Genomic DNA, 16896 nt, shown 5'->3' with positions numbered 1-16896 from the left:
AAAATTAGAACTTGCTTGAACTATACATTGTGGAACATGATTTTTGAGCTAAGAACACATAAGCATGTGAGTTTTGAGCCTAATTGTGTGGTTACATCATATAACCACTATTTTCATTCTTGTGTGTATTATTCTCTTTCTATGATTGCAATCTTTGATTTGTTTGATTCTTTATGTCCATTATTTTGTGTATGAATGCATTTATATGATTGAGGCCCTCATTTCAAATAGCTCACTTACCCAAATAGCCTACCATTTTATCTTCCATTGTTAGCCAACTTTGAGCCTATGCTAAATCCATTTGTTCTTAATTTTAGCACATTACAAGCCTTAAAGCGAAAAACAATAAATGTTCCTTGTTTGGATCTTTGATTAGCTTAGGCTAGTGAGTGTGTGTATCATTTAAGTATGAGAAATTTGAAAACATTGGGTAGAGATAAAAGTGTGTTTTTATATTTTTGTCAAAATTTTGGGAATTGGGTACATACTCATGAATTAATTAAATGTTAAACCATATGCATTGATACTTTTGTATATATTTTATTGTAAAAAGAAAAATATATAAAATAATAAAATATATATCAAAAGAAAAATAAAAAGAAAAAAATGCAATAAAAAGGAGGACAAAATGCCCGAAAGCGAAGTTCAATAATAATAACAACGCATATGGAATGTGAATTGAAGAGAATGCATGAGTGTGTGAAAAAGTGAAGAATGGGTACTTAGGTTTGTTTTAAATAGTATAGGTTGTCATAGGTTAGGTGGGAAGTTTAAGTTAATCAAAGATTCAAATTCTAGTCCACTTGACCAAATACAATCCTACCTTGACCCTATCCCCATTACAACCTATGGATAAGTCCTCATAATATTTGTATGCATGCATAGAATAATTGTTGATTGTTAGATGAAAAACAAATCTTGTAAAGCATGATTAGAGGAGAATTGAGTGAATCAACCCTATACACTTGAGCGACTAGAGCGGATACACATCCGGTTAGCGTTTGATTGCTAAATTACATCTTTTCACCTATGATCATCTCTTTTCTTGCAAGTTTGTAAAATCTTTTCAATAACTCAATTCAATTGTGGTTTGATTTGATTGCTAATGTCTTAGCCCTTATGTTCATATATGTATTTTTGGAAATTGATTTATTTTGACTAAGTAGTTGCATTCAAGGGGGAGAAAGTTTAGCCATGAATCTTGGAAAGCTGACTTTAATTTGCTGCGCATGTAAGTGAAGAATCCGCATTTATTGATACAAAGAGCGAGTTGGATTATTATCTTAAAGAGAGACCAGTGCCACAAACTGAACATGATTTTGGTATGTTAGATTGGTAAAAGTCAAATGGAGCTAAGTTTTTCACTTTGCAAGTTATTGCTAGGGATTTTTTTTTTTTTTTTTTTTGCGGTTTCTATCTCTACAGTTGCCTCTAAATCTTCATTTAGTACGAGCGGTAGATTTATTACACCACATCGTAGTAGGTTGCATCTAGATATATTAGAGGCTTTAATTTGTAATCAATATTGGCTTTGGAATGAACTTGGCACCACAACTAACATAGAATTTAAGTGCTACACAATTCATAACATTAAAAAAGATGTTGATATAAGTAAACTACCAAATTATATACAATACATTCTTTTTTTCATATTATTGAGTTATTATACAATTTTAATTTTAAATTATTTTCTTTTTTATGTAGAATTCAAACAAATTGAAATCTATTGTCACTACCATTATAGGATGAAAAAAGGCTTGGAAATTATGTTTTTACAATGTGATGCATTATGTTTGGTTGTTTATGGATATGTTTGGTTGTTTATGAATATGTTTGGTATCAAATATTTGTTGGTTATTGCTATTTAAGTCTTTAAAGACTATGAAAATGATGTTTATAGTAACAATTGAGGATTGTTTTTATTTTATTTTTTTTAACTTTTTCTGTTTTTTATTTTTATTATTTTATACAAAAATCTGCGAATATCCACAGAGACCCAGGTCTTTGGCGGATACGGAATTTCCGTTATCCGTTACGGGACAGAGATAAGTTATGGAGGCAAGGAGTGGGGGCATATCCCCACCCGATAGAGACCTGTTACCATCTCTAGACGATGATAACAATACAAGTATGTAATGATGATAAAGATAATTATAAAAATTCTCAAATCCGTTTTTTAGAATATTGATATTAACAAAATATAAAAAAAATTATTGTTTAAAAACTTCCATTAACATTTATTTATTAATTAATAACCATCCTATTATTAAAATTAGTTCTATTAATTATATGAATCCTACTACTATTTTAATAAAATAACATTACAATGAGATAAATCTTGAAGATTATTTTTCAATTGTTCAATATTTTTGAAAGTAAAACAACATCTCTTTTATTTTTATGCTTTACTTTAAAAAATGTTAGAGACATCAAAATTTATTATTTTTTGTTATTATTTAATTATTAATTTAATTTTTTTAGTCTAATTTTTTTGTTTAATAATTTAATAATATATTTTATTTTATATTTTTAAAAATTAATAATAATTAATAACAAAAATAATAAATTTTAATGGTGTTCTAATAATTTTTTTTTATTTTCACTTTATGCACCTCCTCTTAAAAATTGAACATACTTTTATTACCAGTTGTTTGGAAATACCCATTTTTTGGGTGAAAAGTGAAGAGTGAAAACCTGCCATGTATCATTATGGTACTCCTAAAAAATCAATAATTTTGTTAACAAAATTACAGTTATTCTAGTTATTTAATAATTAATATTTACCATTGGATGGATGATGGATGGGCATATTTTGGAACGTGGAATGAAGTAGCAGCAACAGCTGAGGATGCACGTGGCGGAGACACGTATACACAACACAGACTCATTTTCCGAACAGACTTCATCTAGAAGGCTTAGAAGAATATAGATTATAGAAAGCACAAATGGCATTGCGTCACTTACGAGTCCTCCCTCACCCACTCACTAACTTCACTGCTAAACTCTCCCCAAACCGTCCCAAACACCGCGTTTGCTTCTCACTCTCCGCGTCCCCAATAATGGCTTCCATCTCTCGAAAGGTAACAAATAAATTATAACAATTCAAACAAAGCCTTATGCTTCACTCCCTTTACTTACTCATTGTGCTGTTGAAACTTGAAATTGCTAGGTACTAGTTCCGATTGCCGATGGCACCGAGCCTATGGAGGCCGTCATCACCGTCGACGTGCTGCGGCGCTCCGGTGCAGATGTCACCGTTGCATCCGCCGGAAATCAGCTCACCGTTCAAGCTCTCCACGGCGTTAAGATCGTAGCTGACGCTGTCGTCTCCGATGTTGCTGACACCACCTTCGACCTCGTCGCTCTACCAGTAACTCTCTCTCTCTCCCTCTCTCTCGCTTGATATTGGATTGGGAGTTGTTACGAGCTGTGATTGTCATGTTTAGTGATCAAATTGGTGGATTAATTGTATTATTGGTGAACATGTTTGGTACTGTGTGCCGTTGTAAACTGAATTGGTTCGTTAATTTTCTTTTTTCTTGTATTTTATATTTGGTTATCAAAATTGGTGGAGTAACATTTATCGGAGACAAATATTTTCAATTTTTGAGTGATTAGTTGGATAACCTTAAGTAATTATCAGTCATTTTATGTGTGTTTTGTGTGCAGGGAGGTGTTCCAGGCGTTGATAATCTTAGAGAATGTGGAGTTCTGGAAAAGTTGGTGAAAAAGCATGTTGAGGATGGACGACTTTATGCTGCAGTATGTGCTGCTCCTGCTGCAGTACTTGGTCCATGGGGCTTGCTGAAGGGGGTGAAGGTAAAAAGCTTGTTGATTCTCTTGGTTATGTTGCTTGTTTTTAAGAATCCAAGATGAATGACTGTGTTATTGTTGGACAGGCAACTTGTTATCCCGCATTTATGGAAAAATTGGCATCATATACGACAACTGTTGAGTCAAGGGTGCAACTGGATGGCAAAGTTGTGACTAGTCGTGCGCCGGGCACGACCATGGAGTTTGGGGTTGCGCTGGTTGAGCAATTATATGGAAAACAGAAAGCTGATGAAGTTGCTGGTCCATTGGTGAGTTTTTCATTCTTGATAATTTTATTCTTTGCAGAGGGAAAAATGTGGAAAAGAAATTCATTCATGATGCTGTACACTTATTACTAGTAGTATGGTTAGCATGATTGCATCTGGGAGTAATTTGGCATTGAACATGGTTGATAAATGGTGATATGGTTTTTGTGAGAAGTTTAGCAAGGTTTTATAAAGTGTTGTCATTTCCACAGTTATCTCTCTCCAATATGTTCTCTGATATATGGATATTGCAAATGGTTATGGGCTAGGCTCAAGACTTGCATATAATTTGTTATGGGTTGGTCCTCAAAGATGACTCTTTTTTTATGCTGATGAGTGTGATAGAAATCCCAAGTCCCATATTAGTAATTGGTATGTGAGGAGGAATCAGGTGAGCTTGATGTAGCAAGAAAGTGAGGTTAGGTGGGAGATAGTTATGCTTAGGTGGCATAGGAGAGATGGTTTTTTTTTTTTTATGTGCGGTGGGGTGTTCCTGCTGTATACCTGCGGAGGGGATTGTGGGGGTGTTTCGGCAAATTTTGTATTGAAAATTGCTGACAATTATGTTTGCTTCATGATGTCATTTTCCCACTACGATGTTTTCTACCCCTCTCATGGGTATTCTTTTAATTTCACATTCAGGTCATGCGTTCTAATCACGGTGATGAATATGTTTTTGCGGAGCTAAACCCTGTGCAATGGACAACTGAAAATCCTCCCAAGGTGAGGTTTGGGCCTTGACACTGGCTACGATTCTCAGCGAGTTATCTATGTATGACTAGGGAAAAAAATTGGAATTATCTGTGGACGACAAAGTACTTTATCTTCATTGAAATTTGAAATTTCTTGATATGATTGTTACCACAAATAAAGTTTGTTAAATGCTATATGCATTTGCACTCTTTTTAGGTTCTTGTACCAATTGCTAATGGCTCAGAGGAAATGGAAGCCGTGATCATCATTGATATACTGCGTAGAGCAAAGGCAAATGTTGTGGTAGCTTCTCTTGAGGACAAACTAGAGATTGTTGCATCACGTAACATCAAACTGGAGGCAGATATGCTCCTTGATGAGGCAGCTAAACTTTCATATGACCTTATTGTATTGCCAGTAAGTAGTCATCTTGCTTTCTTAGAGCAACTAATTTAGTATGTAGTATTTTGGTTGTCTAAATATATTCCTATCACTTGCAGGGTGGACTTGGTGGTGCTCAAACTTTTGCAAAGTCAGAAACCTTAGTGAGCTTACTGAAAAAGCAGAGGGAAAACAGATATTATGGAGCAATTTGTGCGTCCCCAGTCTTAGTCTTGGAGCCTCATGGCTTACTGAAGGTATCTGTTTCCTAGGCCATTGACAATGATATATACATTGATTTTTCTTAGTCACACCCTATTATCCGAGTTCATGTGGCTTAGTTTTAGTTTTCATTACCCGTAACCCGAGTTATTTTCAAGCCGCCCACAGTGAGAAAAGGATGCATAACAAGATTTAACGTGGCATTCAACTTTCAAATTCATTACTATTCTGCATTTTTATAAAGTGCTATATGGGCTTTATTGACTTTACTTGGGTCCCGTTATTAATTTTAGACATGAGCATATATTTTATTGAATACAGGGGAAAAAAGCCACGGCATTTCCTGCCTTGTGCAACAAGTTATCAGATCCGAGTGAAGCCGAAAACAGGGTTGTAGTTGATGGCAATCTTGTTACCAGCAGAGGCCCAGGGACTTCTATAGAATTCGCATTAGCTATTGTGGAGAAGCTTTTTGGACGCAAGCTAGGACTAGAACTTGCAAAGACCATAGTGTTTACAAGCCCATAGATAGTGTATTTAAATTACTGTTCTGATGTACTAGAGGTTTGTGTATGAATAATCAATAATGTGAGTCATATCTGAACCCTGAGTGAGGTATAAAACTATAAATAACACGGTGAGAAATGGTTTTGTTAATAACTTTGGTCTTCATCTCATGATTGATTGTCTGAGCATAAAAGAAGGTTCACTTCGTCGTCGTGTATGCTGTAAACTTGACCCATTTCTTCCTTGATCTTTTTGTACCGCCGCGTTTCCTCTTGTGCAGGTCTAATCCTAAGATCGGGTATGATATTGAAGCTTAGCAAATAAAATTGATGTTGAAATTTAAAATATTAGAACAATTTGAAGTCAACAGTTTCCTAGTTCAAACCTAGTTAAGATCCAAAATTTAATGAGAAGTGTAGAACTACTTTTTTGAAAAAAAAAAAAAACTGTGTCAACTCATACATAAGGACTTACGTTAGGTCCATTAACTTACCTAGCCTGTCATATGCCATCTCCAGATGTCCTGAAGACTTGAAGAGCCGATATCCTATAGCAACCACCAACTCTATGACCCTTAAATGCTAACTATTCTTTATTCCAAACCTGTTATAAAACAAATAAATAATAAGGAAGAAAAATAAATATAAAATAAAGACGTATAAATAGAAGATTCTAGTATATATATTGCAGTATATAAAAAGAGAGAAAGGAGTGTTTATGTTATTGTTGTACTAATTGTCAGAGGTTTAACCCTCTATTTATACACGTATCAAGCTTTTTATTTTTAACCTTCATTAATGAGAATTTGAATTTTCTTTCATTGAGAAACTAAGCCACCCAAATATTGGACATCCGCATCATTCTTATCACAACACTCACATTGGATGACCATTTAAGATTATTACCTCATTAAAACCTTCTTAAAGAAAAATTCAATAAAAAAAAAATTAAGGAAGAAAAGAGAATACAATATCTTTTATGATAAGGATTGCCTTGTTAAAACCTTTGTCAAGAAAAATTCAATAGGGAAAAAAAACCTGACTAAGGAAAAAAGAGTACAGTCTCCCTCTCTTGTCGACATTATTTAATATCTCGAAATTAGCGCATTCTAATATGATGTATCAGTCTTTCAAATGAGGATTTTGGAAGTGACTTTGTAAATAAATCTGCCAGATTATCGCTTGAGCGAATCTGTTGGACACTAATTGTTCTTTGATTTTGAAGATCATGAGTGAAAAAGAATTTAAGAGAAATATGCTTTGTGCTATCATCTTTGATGTATCTACCCTTAAGTTGAGTAATGTATGCTATATTATCTTCAAACAGAATAGTTGGAGCTATTTTATGATCAATCAGTCCACATGATGACAGAATATATTGGATTAAATTCCTGAGCAAAAAACACTCGTGCTTGCTTCATGTAATGCTAGTATTTCAGCATGATTACAGGATGTTCCTGCTATCGTCTGTTTTGTGGACCTCTATGATATAGCTGTATCACCATATGTGAATAGGTATCCTGTTTGAGATCTTCCTTTATGTAGACAAGTATCCTGCATCTGCATAGCCAACTAATTATGACTTGGATTCATATGGATAAAACAAACCTATATCAACTGTTCCATGAAGATATCGAAAGATTTGTTTAATTCCATTCCAATGTTTTTCTGGTTGGAGAGGAACTATATCTTACTAGTAAATTCACAGGAAATGATATATCAGGTCGTGTATTATTAGCAAGATACATTCGTGCTCCAATGACATTGAGATATGGTACTTCAAAACCAAGGATATCTTCATTTTCTTCTTTATGATGGAATTGATCCTTTTTTACATCCAAAGATCTTACGATCATTAGGATACTTAATGGATGTGACTTATCTATATAAAATCTCTTCAAAATCTTTTTTGTGTATATTGTTTGATGAATAAAGATTTTATTTTTTGTATGCTCGATCTACAGGCTGAGACAAAATTTAGTCTTTCCAAAATCTTTCATCTCAAATTCTTCTTTTAGAGCTTTTATAATTGTTGGAATCTCTTCAGAGGTTCAATGATATTTAAATCATCAACATACATAGCAATTATAATGAATCCAAATCCATATTTTTTTTTATAAAAACACATGAACAGATATCATCATTCTTTAATTCATTTTTGGTCAAATACTCAGTAAGATGATTATACCACATTCTCCAAGATTGTTTTAGACCATATAAAAATCTTTGCAATTTGACTAGTATAACCCCTGCGAATATTCATTGGATAGTTTAGATATCTTTAGTCTTTCAGGGATTTTCATATAGATATCACAATCTAATGATCCGTATAAATAACCTCTTACCACATCCATTAGATGCATATATAGTTTATGGTATGCGGATAAACTGGCCAAATAATGCAATGTTATTGCATCAACTATAGGGGAATATGTTTCTTCATAATCTATACCGGGTCTTTGTGAAAAATCTTGCCCTATAAGTCGAGCTTTGTAGCGTACAACTATTTTCTCATTTCGTTTTCTCACAAATACCCATCTGTATCTAACAGGTTTTACATCTTCTGGTGTACGGACTACATGTCCAAAGACTTCACGCTTTGCAAGTATGTCGAACTCAGCCTTCATGACTTCTTCCCATTTCGGTCAATCATTCTTTTGTCGACATTTTTTGGCTGTTCTTGGCTCAAGATCCTTACTTTCATGCATGATGTGCAATGTCACATTAAATGCAAATATTTCATTGAGAATTGTTTTATTTCGGTTTTATTTTTCTCATGTAAAGACATAATTTATCGAGATCTCATCATTTTCACAATTTTCAAAATTTTTAGGTAACTGAATGTCCTCTGCATTAAAAATATATCAAAATTTTGGACAACTGCATGTGTCTTTATTATGTCTTTATTCTTTTCAACAGGAATAGTATTAACCTCTTTTCCTTTTTGAGAATTTTTGTCTTTGGAACCGACAGGTCTACCACGCTTCTGACATGAATTTGTTTCGGTGGTCATTTGTCCGACTAGGACACCAATTCAAATTAGAGCATTTTTAGCTGGTATATAGGATTTAGTTATCCTTTTCGTATCAGAAAACGCATCAGGAAATTCATTTGCTATTCTTTACAAATATATAATCTTTTGAACTTCTAGTTTACATTTTCCTAATCGAAGATCTAAATGCATCAAGGATGATGTATTCCAATTAAGTTCCTTCTCAAGAAACTTATTCTCTCCTCCTAATGTTGGAAATTTTGATTCATCAAAATGACAATCTACAAATCGGGCTTTAAATACATCTCCAATTTGTATCTCAAGGTACCTCACTATAGAGGGAGAATCATATCCAACATATATCTCTAATTTTTTTGGGGTCCCATTTTGGTGCGATAAGGCGGGGCGATTGGAACATTTATCGAACACCCAAATATTCTTAAATGAGAAACATTTGGTGGCTAGCCAAAAGCTTATTGCAGAGGAGAGAATTGATGATAACTTATTGGTCTCAAACGAATAAATGCTGCAGCATGTAAAATTGTATGTTCCCAAGAAGAGGTGGGGAGATTTGTTCTCATAAATAAGGGTCTAGTAATTAATTAGAGGTGTTTAATAAGTGATTCTGCTAACTCATTTTGTATGTGAACATGAGCTATTAGATGTTCAACGCTTATTCCGTTAGCCATACAATAAGCATCAAAGGCTTGAGAAGTGAATTTACCAGCATTATCAAGACGAATTTCTTTGATTGGATTTTATAGATACTATGCTTTTAGTTGAATAATTTGAGTAAGTAATCTTACAAACGCCAGGTTGTGAGAAGACAATAAGCACACATGTGACCATCTCGATGATGCGTCTATTAGGACCATAAAATATCTAAAAAATTCACATGGTGGATGAATAGGTCCATATATATCGTCTTGAATCTTTTCTAGGAATTTAAGGGACTCAAATCCAATCTTTACTGGTGATGGCCTTAGAATTAGCTTTCTCTGAGAACATGCAGCACAACAAAATTCACTAGATTTAGAATCTTCTGGTTCTTTAGTGAATGTTAATGAAAATTTTCAATAATTTTTCGCATCATGGTTGTTCCAGGATGACCCAATCGATCATATCAAATTATAAATTCATTTGAGTTAGAAAACTTTTGGTTTACAATGGCATGTGATTTAATTGCACTAATTTTAGTATAATATAACCTAAATAAAAGTGAGGGTAACTTTTCTAATATAACATTTTTATTTAAATCATGAGTTGTGATATATAAGTACTCATAAGTTCTCTCATTCATTATTTCAATATGATATCTATTTCGGCGAATATCCTTGAAACTCAATAAGTTCGTTAAAGACTTAGTAGACAATAGTGCATTATTTATTATGAATTTTGTTTCTACAGGAAATAAAATTATAGCTCTTCTGGAGTCTTCTATCACATTGCATGAGCCGATAATATTATTAACATATTCTTCTTTTGGTACAAGATAAGTAAAATATATATTACTTTTGAGAATGGTATACGAACTTGCACTATCAGTAAGGTAAACATCTTCATTATATGTCCTTACCATTTTTTTCAAAGACAAATAATAATAATAATAATAATAATAATAATAATAATAATAATAATAATAATAATAATAATAATAATAATAATAATAATAATAATAATAAAATGAGTAAAAGTACATGCGCAGTAACATTGCATTCCCTGATTAAAATTGTTTTTCTAAGAGGCATTGTACATAGTATCATATATTAAAAATTTTATTATTATTATTATTATTATTATTATTATTATTATTAGACACATTTAGTGAATATTGATGCGTGAGCATCTTGTACCCTTTTTTCCTTCATTTTTAGTTAGTTTTTATTAGATTTTATTTAATTTCATAGTATTCCAGTGAAAAAATCCTCTTTGGATGCTACTTTGAGTTGTTTCAGTATTTTTATGACTTCAGGTGAAATTTGGAGCAATTTGGCAGAGTTTTAAGCTGAAAAGGAGTAGCTGGCAGCACCCCCTTAGGCACTAAATGCCCAGCCAGCGTTTAGCGCTAGCAAGGGACAAAACCCAACAACGTGCTGCCCCCTCTAGGGCGCTAAACACCCATCTGGCGTTTAGCGCCAGGAGCATCTTAAGTGGATTTAGCATTTATTAGTTATATTTTATTTTTTTTTTGTAATTTTTATTTGAGTAAATACCCTTTCCGGCCCCTGTCCTTTTTTAAAATTGACTACACGCCCCCTAACGTTTATAAATTACCAAATCGGCCCCTATCCATATACTCTGTGATACCAATTAGCCCTTTCGTTGGTTTCTCCGTTCAAAGTCGTCGGAAAATGCTGAGTTGTAAGGTGCAGCCCGTGACGTGGCGTTGGATCATCCTGCGTAGAATGCTCTGTGTGCATTTGGACAATTAAGCCCATGCACACTCAGCAAAGCGGCGTCGTTTTGCTTGGCATCCTTTTGCTCGTTTGGGGGTGAAATCCCATTCTCCCCCTTGTGCACACTTCAGTTACCATACATCACCCTCATTCTCTACTCAAAATTACGAAGAAACCCTAAGAGAATGAAACGTTTCCCTCAAAGCAAGCTGATAGAGAGTTCCAACACGAAGGCGTTGACGGTGCTGCAGACGGAGGAACTGACGGCGCTACTAAGGTTAGTATCGCTATCTTTTCTTGAAGCTTCGTTAGCTTGTGTTGCTCGAAAATTTTTTTCCTGAACTGAGTTTTTGTTAATAATGATTTGGATTAGTGATCATCCCATGCATGTTCTAAAATGTGAAAATGAGGCCTGAGGAAAGTAGTTAACTAAGTTCTAATTACTGCACACTGTTGTTCTAATAGATGTCATATGAAGTAGTCCCTATTTTTCATCATGGTGGTTGGTTTGAACGGGATGAAGATGGTGCATTGTACTTCCACGACGGAAGTGTTGAGATATTTCCTCCATTAGACATAGATTTTGTTAATTTCAAGGATTTGGAAGAGATGTTCAAGGGTTTAGGGCATACTAGCTACAAACAGATGTTTTGGTATGATGGCAGTGCCCCTGATTTAGAGTCTGGGTTGCATGTTCTTAAAGGAGATAAGGAAATCAATGGAATGTGCGATAAAAAGATGGAGAATGTGGAGTCTGATTTGTTGGTTATTTATTTTGAGCATGATGTTAGTCAACCGGTATATGGGCCAGATGTTAGTCTGATTTGCTGGTTATTAATTATCCAAATGCACACAGAGCATTCCACGCAGGATGATCCAACGCCACGTCACGGGCTGCACCTTACAGCTCAGCATTTTCCGATGACTTTGAACGGAGAAACTAACGGAAGGGCTAATTGGTATCACGGAGTATATGGATAGGAGCCGATTTGGTAATTTATAAACGTTAGGGGGCGTGTAGTCAATTTTCAAAAAGGACAGGGGTCGAAAAGGGTATTTACTCTTTTTATTTACAAGCAATATCTTTTAGTCTTAGGATTTATTATTTTATTTTATTTTTCAAATAAAATTAGGTTAGTATAAAAGGGAAAAGATTCACCCTTTAGGGAGAGCTTGGATCTTCTCTCTTCTGCACTTTTTAAAACCCTAGTTTTCTCTGTAAGCCATGAGCAACTAAACCTCTTTGGTTAAGGTTAGGAGCTTTGTTTATTTCTATGGATTAAGACTTTGTTTATTGTTTTATGCGAAATTCACCGTCAAACACCCATTTCTGTCTGCCCAACTAAGCCAATTAGATAACCATTGTTTCTCAGTTCGACAATTCTCGTGGGATCGACCCTCACTCACCTGAGATATTACTTAGATGACCCGGTGCACTTGCCAGTTAAGTTGTGTGAGTTCACAATTCGCACACCAAATATATTAATATTTTATTAAACATTATTTATATACATCATACTTAAAATTTAAATACATAGGAAATAAAACTTAATAAAAAGTTTCTTACATTATTTATTTACATAAGTACTTAACGAACCCAAATATTAAACTTTTCCATCATTATTCAAATGACCAATATTTCCTTCAGGATCATCAAAGAAATTAGATACTTCATAATGAGTGGTATAATTTTCAACAATATCCTTTGAAACAAAACTTGTCTTCTTTCTTTTGTCATCTTTTTTCAAAGATGTTTGATAAAGATCAACTAAGTCCCTTGGGGTACGACAGGTACGTGACTAATGGCCCTTCTCACCACAACAAAAATATTTATCTTCTGTTGAATTATTTTTCCCATTATCTCTTTCTTTATCCCACTTCTGGTGAGATCCTTTCTTGTGAAAATAATTTTTCTTTCTTTCATAATTTTTCTTGTTACCAAAACCTTGTCATTTATCTCTTCTGAGGTTATGATTTGCTGCATTTGCTTCAGAAAATGGGGCGACGCTAGCTGGGCTCGTTTCATGATTTCTTAAAAGCAATTCATTGTTGCATTCAGCAACAAGAAGGCAAGAGATTAGCTCAGAATATTTTTTAAATTCTTTTTCTCGATACTACTGCTGCAGGAGCACATTCGAGTCATGGAAGGTCGAGAAAGTTTTCTTTAATATGTCATTATCAGTTATCTTTTCTTCACATAATTTCATTCGTGAAGTAATTCGGAACATTACTGAATTATATTTATTTATAGATTTAAAATCCTGTAGACGCAAGTGTGTCCACTCATATCGGGTTTGGAGAAGTATCACTGTCTTTTAATTATTATACCTTTCTTCAAGGTTCTTCCACAGATCTGTAGGATCTTTTAGTGTGTGATATTCATTTTTCAATCATTCGTCAAGATGACGATGAAGGAAGATCATGGCTTTGGCTTTATCCCTCTGGGATGCATTATTTTCAACCTTAATGGTATCTCCAAGATTCATTGAATCAAGATGAATTTCGGCATCTAGTATCCATGATAAGTAGTTGTTTCCAGATATATAAAGAGCATTAAATTCAAGATGAGAGAGTTTTGACATAATAAAAATTTATTACCTAAGTATTCTTAAATTTTGATCAGAGTTTCGTACTGATAACGTGTTATAAAATAAATAAATAAAGAAAAAAATAAATATAAAATAAAGACGTATACATAGAATACTCTAGTATTAATATTTACCAATATTAATATCTTAATATAATAGAGATGACTCATATATATATATATATATATATATATATATATATATATATATATATATATATATATAGAGAGAGAGAGAGAGAGAGAGAGAGAGAGAGAAAGGAGTGTTTATGTTATTGATGCCCTAAGGCTCCGTTTGTTTGCTGTCTTAACCAGCAATGGATAGAGACACATAGACACTGATGACAAGTCATCTTATGCTAGTTGCAGAAACATTTTTCATTTGTTTTATTAGGTTTTATGCACTTTCTTGCACAATAAGTAAGTGATTGGAGTGGAATTTCATATTTATTTTGATTCAATCAAACATCATTTATTATATATAAGATCATGAGATTTATGCAAGAATTAGGAGGTTAATATGAATGATGCAAATTCTTATGATTTTGGTGAGACTTTGATGGCATGTTTGATTGATGACAGGAGAAAAGATGATAAAAAGAAAAAGCAAAAAACGTGAGGTGCAGGAGAACGCTACGTTCATTTGATGAACGCTACGTTCACCAGTGACGCGCACGCATACAAAGCGCTTACGCACAGGACGACACTTTTGGAGATCAACGCGTACGAATGCATCGTGCGCATGGGTGGAAGGAGAATCAGTGTTCACCAGCAATGAACGCTACGTCTACTTTGAATGAACGCCTGCGATACTTTGATAATTGGAATTTGAATTTGGTCACCGACGCGCACGCGTCGATGTGACAAAAGTGATGGATGGCGCAAACACGTACATGATGCTGGGGCGTAGAAGTGGTAATTTACCATCCACGCGCACACGCAGAGGACGCGCACGCGTGAAGAGCGTTCATGGCGCGAACGTAGCGTTCAGTTAATAAATGCTGCCAAGGGACGCGCACGCGTAAAGATGGCGCGCAAGCATGGCTGAGGCTGAGGACAATGACGATGCGCATGCGTCGATGTGCAAAAATGCAAGGGAAGCACGGGCGCAAAGCACGCGTACGCATGGGTGAATGAACGCTGCGCTCAATTTGAAAACGCTCCGTTCTCCTGGAAGCTGCAACTATCCTGACCCACTGCAACAGAGGCCAAATAGCCCACTCCAAGTACTTGATGACTGAATGAGAAAGAGTATAAATAGGAGAAAATTTGATTTCATGAGGACCCTTCTTTTTTTTACCTTTCGTTTCTTTTAGTGAGATTTCCTTTTTACGTTTCTTGGAGCTTTTCTTTGAGGAATTCTGTAGAATTTTAGATCGGAGTTTAGTTTGCTTTCTGTTTTCATTTTGTTCTTCATCTTCTGCATTTTCTTTTCTGTTTTTGGTACTGAGGCTCTCTTTTAGTTTTTCTTTTTTTTTTAGAATTTGAGAATTTGAAGATCTAATCTAAGTTTTCTTTCTGTCTTTCTTTTTTTGTAATTTTCCATTTCTGTTTTAGAATTTGAGATTTGATCTGAGTTGTCTTTCTACTTATATTCTTCTACACATTTTTCGTTTTTGTTTTGGTACTGGAATCCTGATTTATAGATTTTTCTAAATTTCTTCACCTTAGAGTCTCTGATTTACTGCAATTTGCCTTTTCCAGTTTTGTTTTAATTCCCAGCACCCAAATCCCGTTCTCATTCATGCAATTTAAGTTTCCTTGCAATTTAGATTTTGCAATTTTAATTTCTTGCACTTTAGGTTTTAGTTATTTACTCTTCTTGCAATTTAAGTTTCATCTCTTTTAATTTCTTGCACTTTAAATTTTTTTTGCAATTTACTTCTTCTGCACCTTAAGATTCTGCCGATTTTCATTCTGTACTATAGTTTACTTACAATTTATTTTCTGATTAATCAAATTTCACCCAATCCATCAAATATTCGCTTAACTAAATTCATCACTATACTAAAGTTTCTTAATCCATCAATCCCTGTGGGATCGACCTCACTTTTGTGAGTTTTACTACTTGATGCGATCCGGTACACTTGCCGGTGAGTTTGTGTGGAATCGATTTTCCCTCATCAAGTTTTTGGCGCCGTTGCCGGGGATTGATTTATATTGACAATGATTAAATAGGTGATAATCTAGATTAAGAATTTTTCTTTATTTTTGTTAAGAGTACTAACTGCTTGAGATTTTGTTTAAGCTAACCTTAACCTCACTCTAGCAGTAGAGTGTTTTATTTTTGGTTTCTGGTTTTGCTTATGTTGTATGCCAGGAGGAAGAAGAGGTGAATCCACCTCTTTTTTATTCTGAGCCAGAGAGAACATTTTTGAGATTGAGAAGAGAAGCAAGAGGGAAGGGTGTTATTGGAGAAGAAGAATCAGAAGAGGAAGACCAAGAGATGGAGGAAAATCTCCCTAATCCACCAGAGGAAGTGGCCAACAACAATGGCCCACCTCAAAGGAGAGTTCTAGCTTCTTACAGCTTTCCCAATGTTCATGCAAATAACTTTGAGTTGAAGCCTCAACTTATTACTCTGGTGCAGAACAATTGTTCCTATGGAGGAGGTCCACTTGAAGATCCAACCCAACACCTATCCATCTTCCTGAGGATTTGTGAAACTGTCAAAATAAATGGTGTGCATCCAGACATCTACAAGCTGCTGCTTTTCCATTCTCTTTGAGGGATAAGGCTTCTCAATGGCTAGAGACATTTCCCAAAGAATGCATCAACAATTGGGAGGACTTAGTGAGTAAATTCCTATCCAAATTTTACCCACCTCAAAAGATCATTAGATTGAAAACAGAAGTGCAAACATTCATTCAAATGGATGGAGAATCACTGTATGATGCCTGGGAAAGATACAAGGCCTTGATCAGGAAGTGTCCACCAAAGATGTTTAGTGAATGGGATAGACTTCAAAATTTCTATGAAGGATTGACACTGAAAGCTCAAGAGGCCCTTGATTATTCAGCAGGAGGTTCAGTACAACTCA

At 34.4% G+C, this 16896-nt stretch overlaps 1 protein-coding gene across 1 annotated transcript; it reads left to right on the top strand.

Moving 5' to 3' along the window:
* Window positions 1–2802: 2802 nt before the first annotated feature.
* DJ1B (Class I glutamine amidotransferase-like superfamily protein) lies at window positions 2803–6035 on the top strand. The gene is made up of 8 exons (XM_016315472.3): window positions 2803–3080; window positions 3170–3370; window positions 3670–3819; window positions 3900–4082; window positions 4722–4802; window positions 4989–5189; window positions 5273–5410; window positions 5697–6035. The coding sequence occupies exons 1-8, from the start codon at window positions 2946–2948 to the stop codon at window positions 5901–5903; spliced, it is 1296 nt and encodes a 431-aa protein (XP_016170958.1). The 5' UTR covers window positions 2803–2945; the 3' UTR covers window positions 5904–6035.
* The last annotated feature ends 10861 nt before the right edge of the window (window positions 6036–16896 follow it).

This window comes from Arachis ipaensis, chromosome B8 (assembly GCF_059453495.1).
Source record: "Arachis ipaensis isolate K30076 ecotype BB chromosome B8, ASM5945349v1, whole genome shotgun sequence".
NCBI lineage: Eukaryota > Viridiplantae > Streptophyta > Magnoliopsida > Fabales > Fabaceae > Arachis > Arachis ipaensis.
This window is presented reverse-complemented; position numbering and strand designations above follow the sequence as displayed.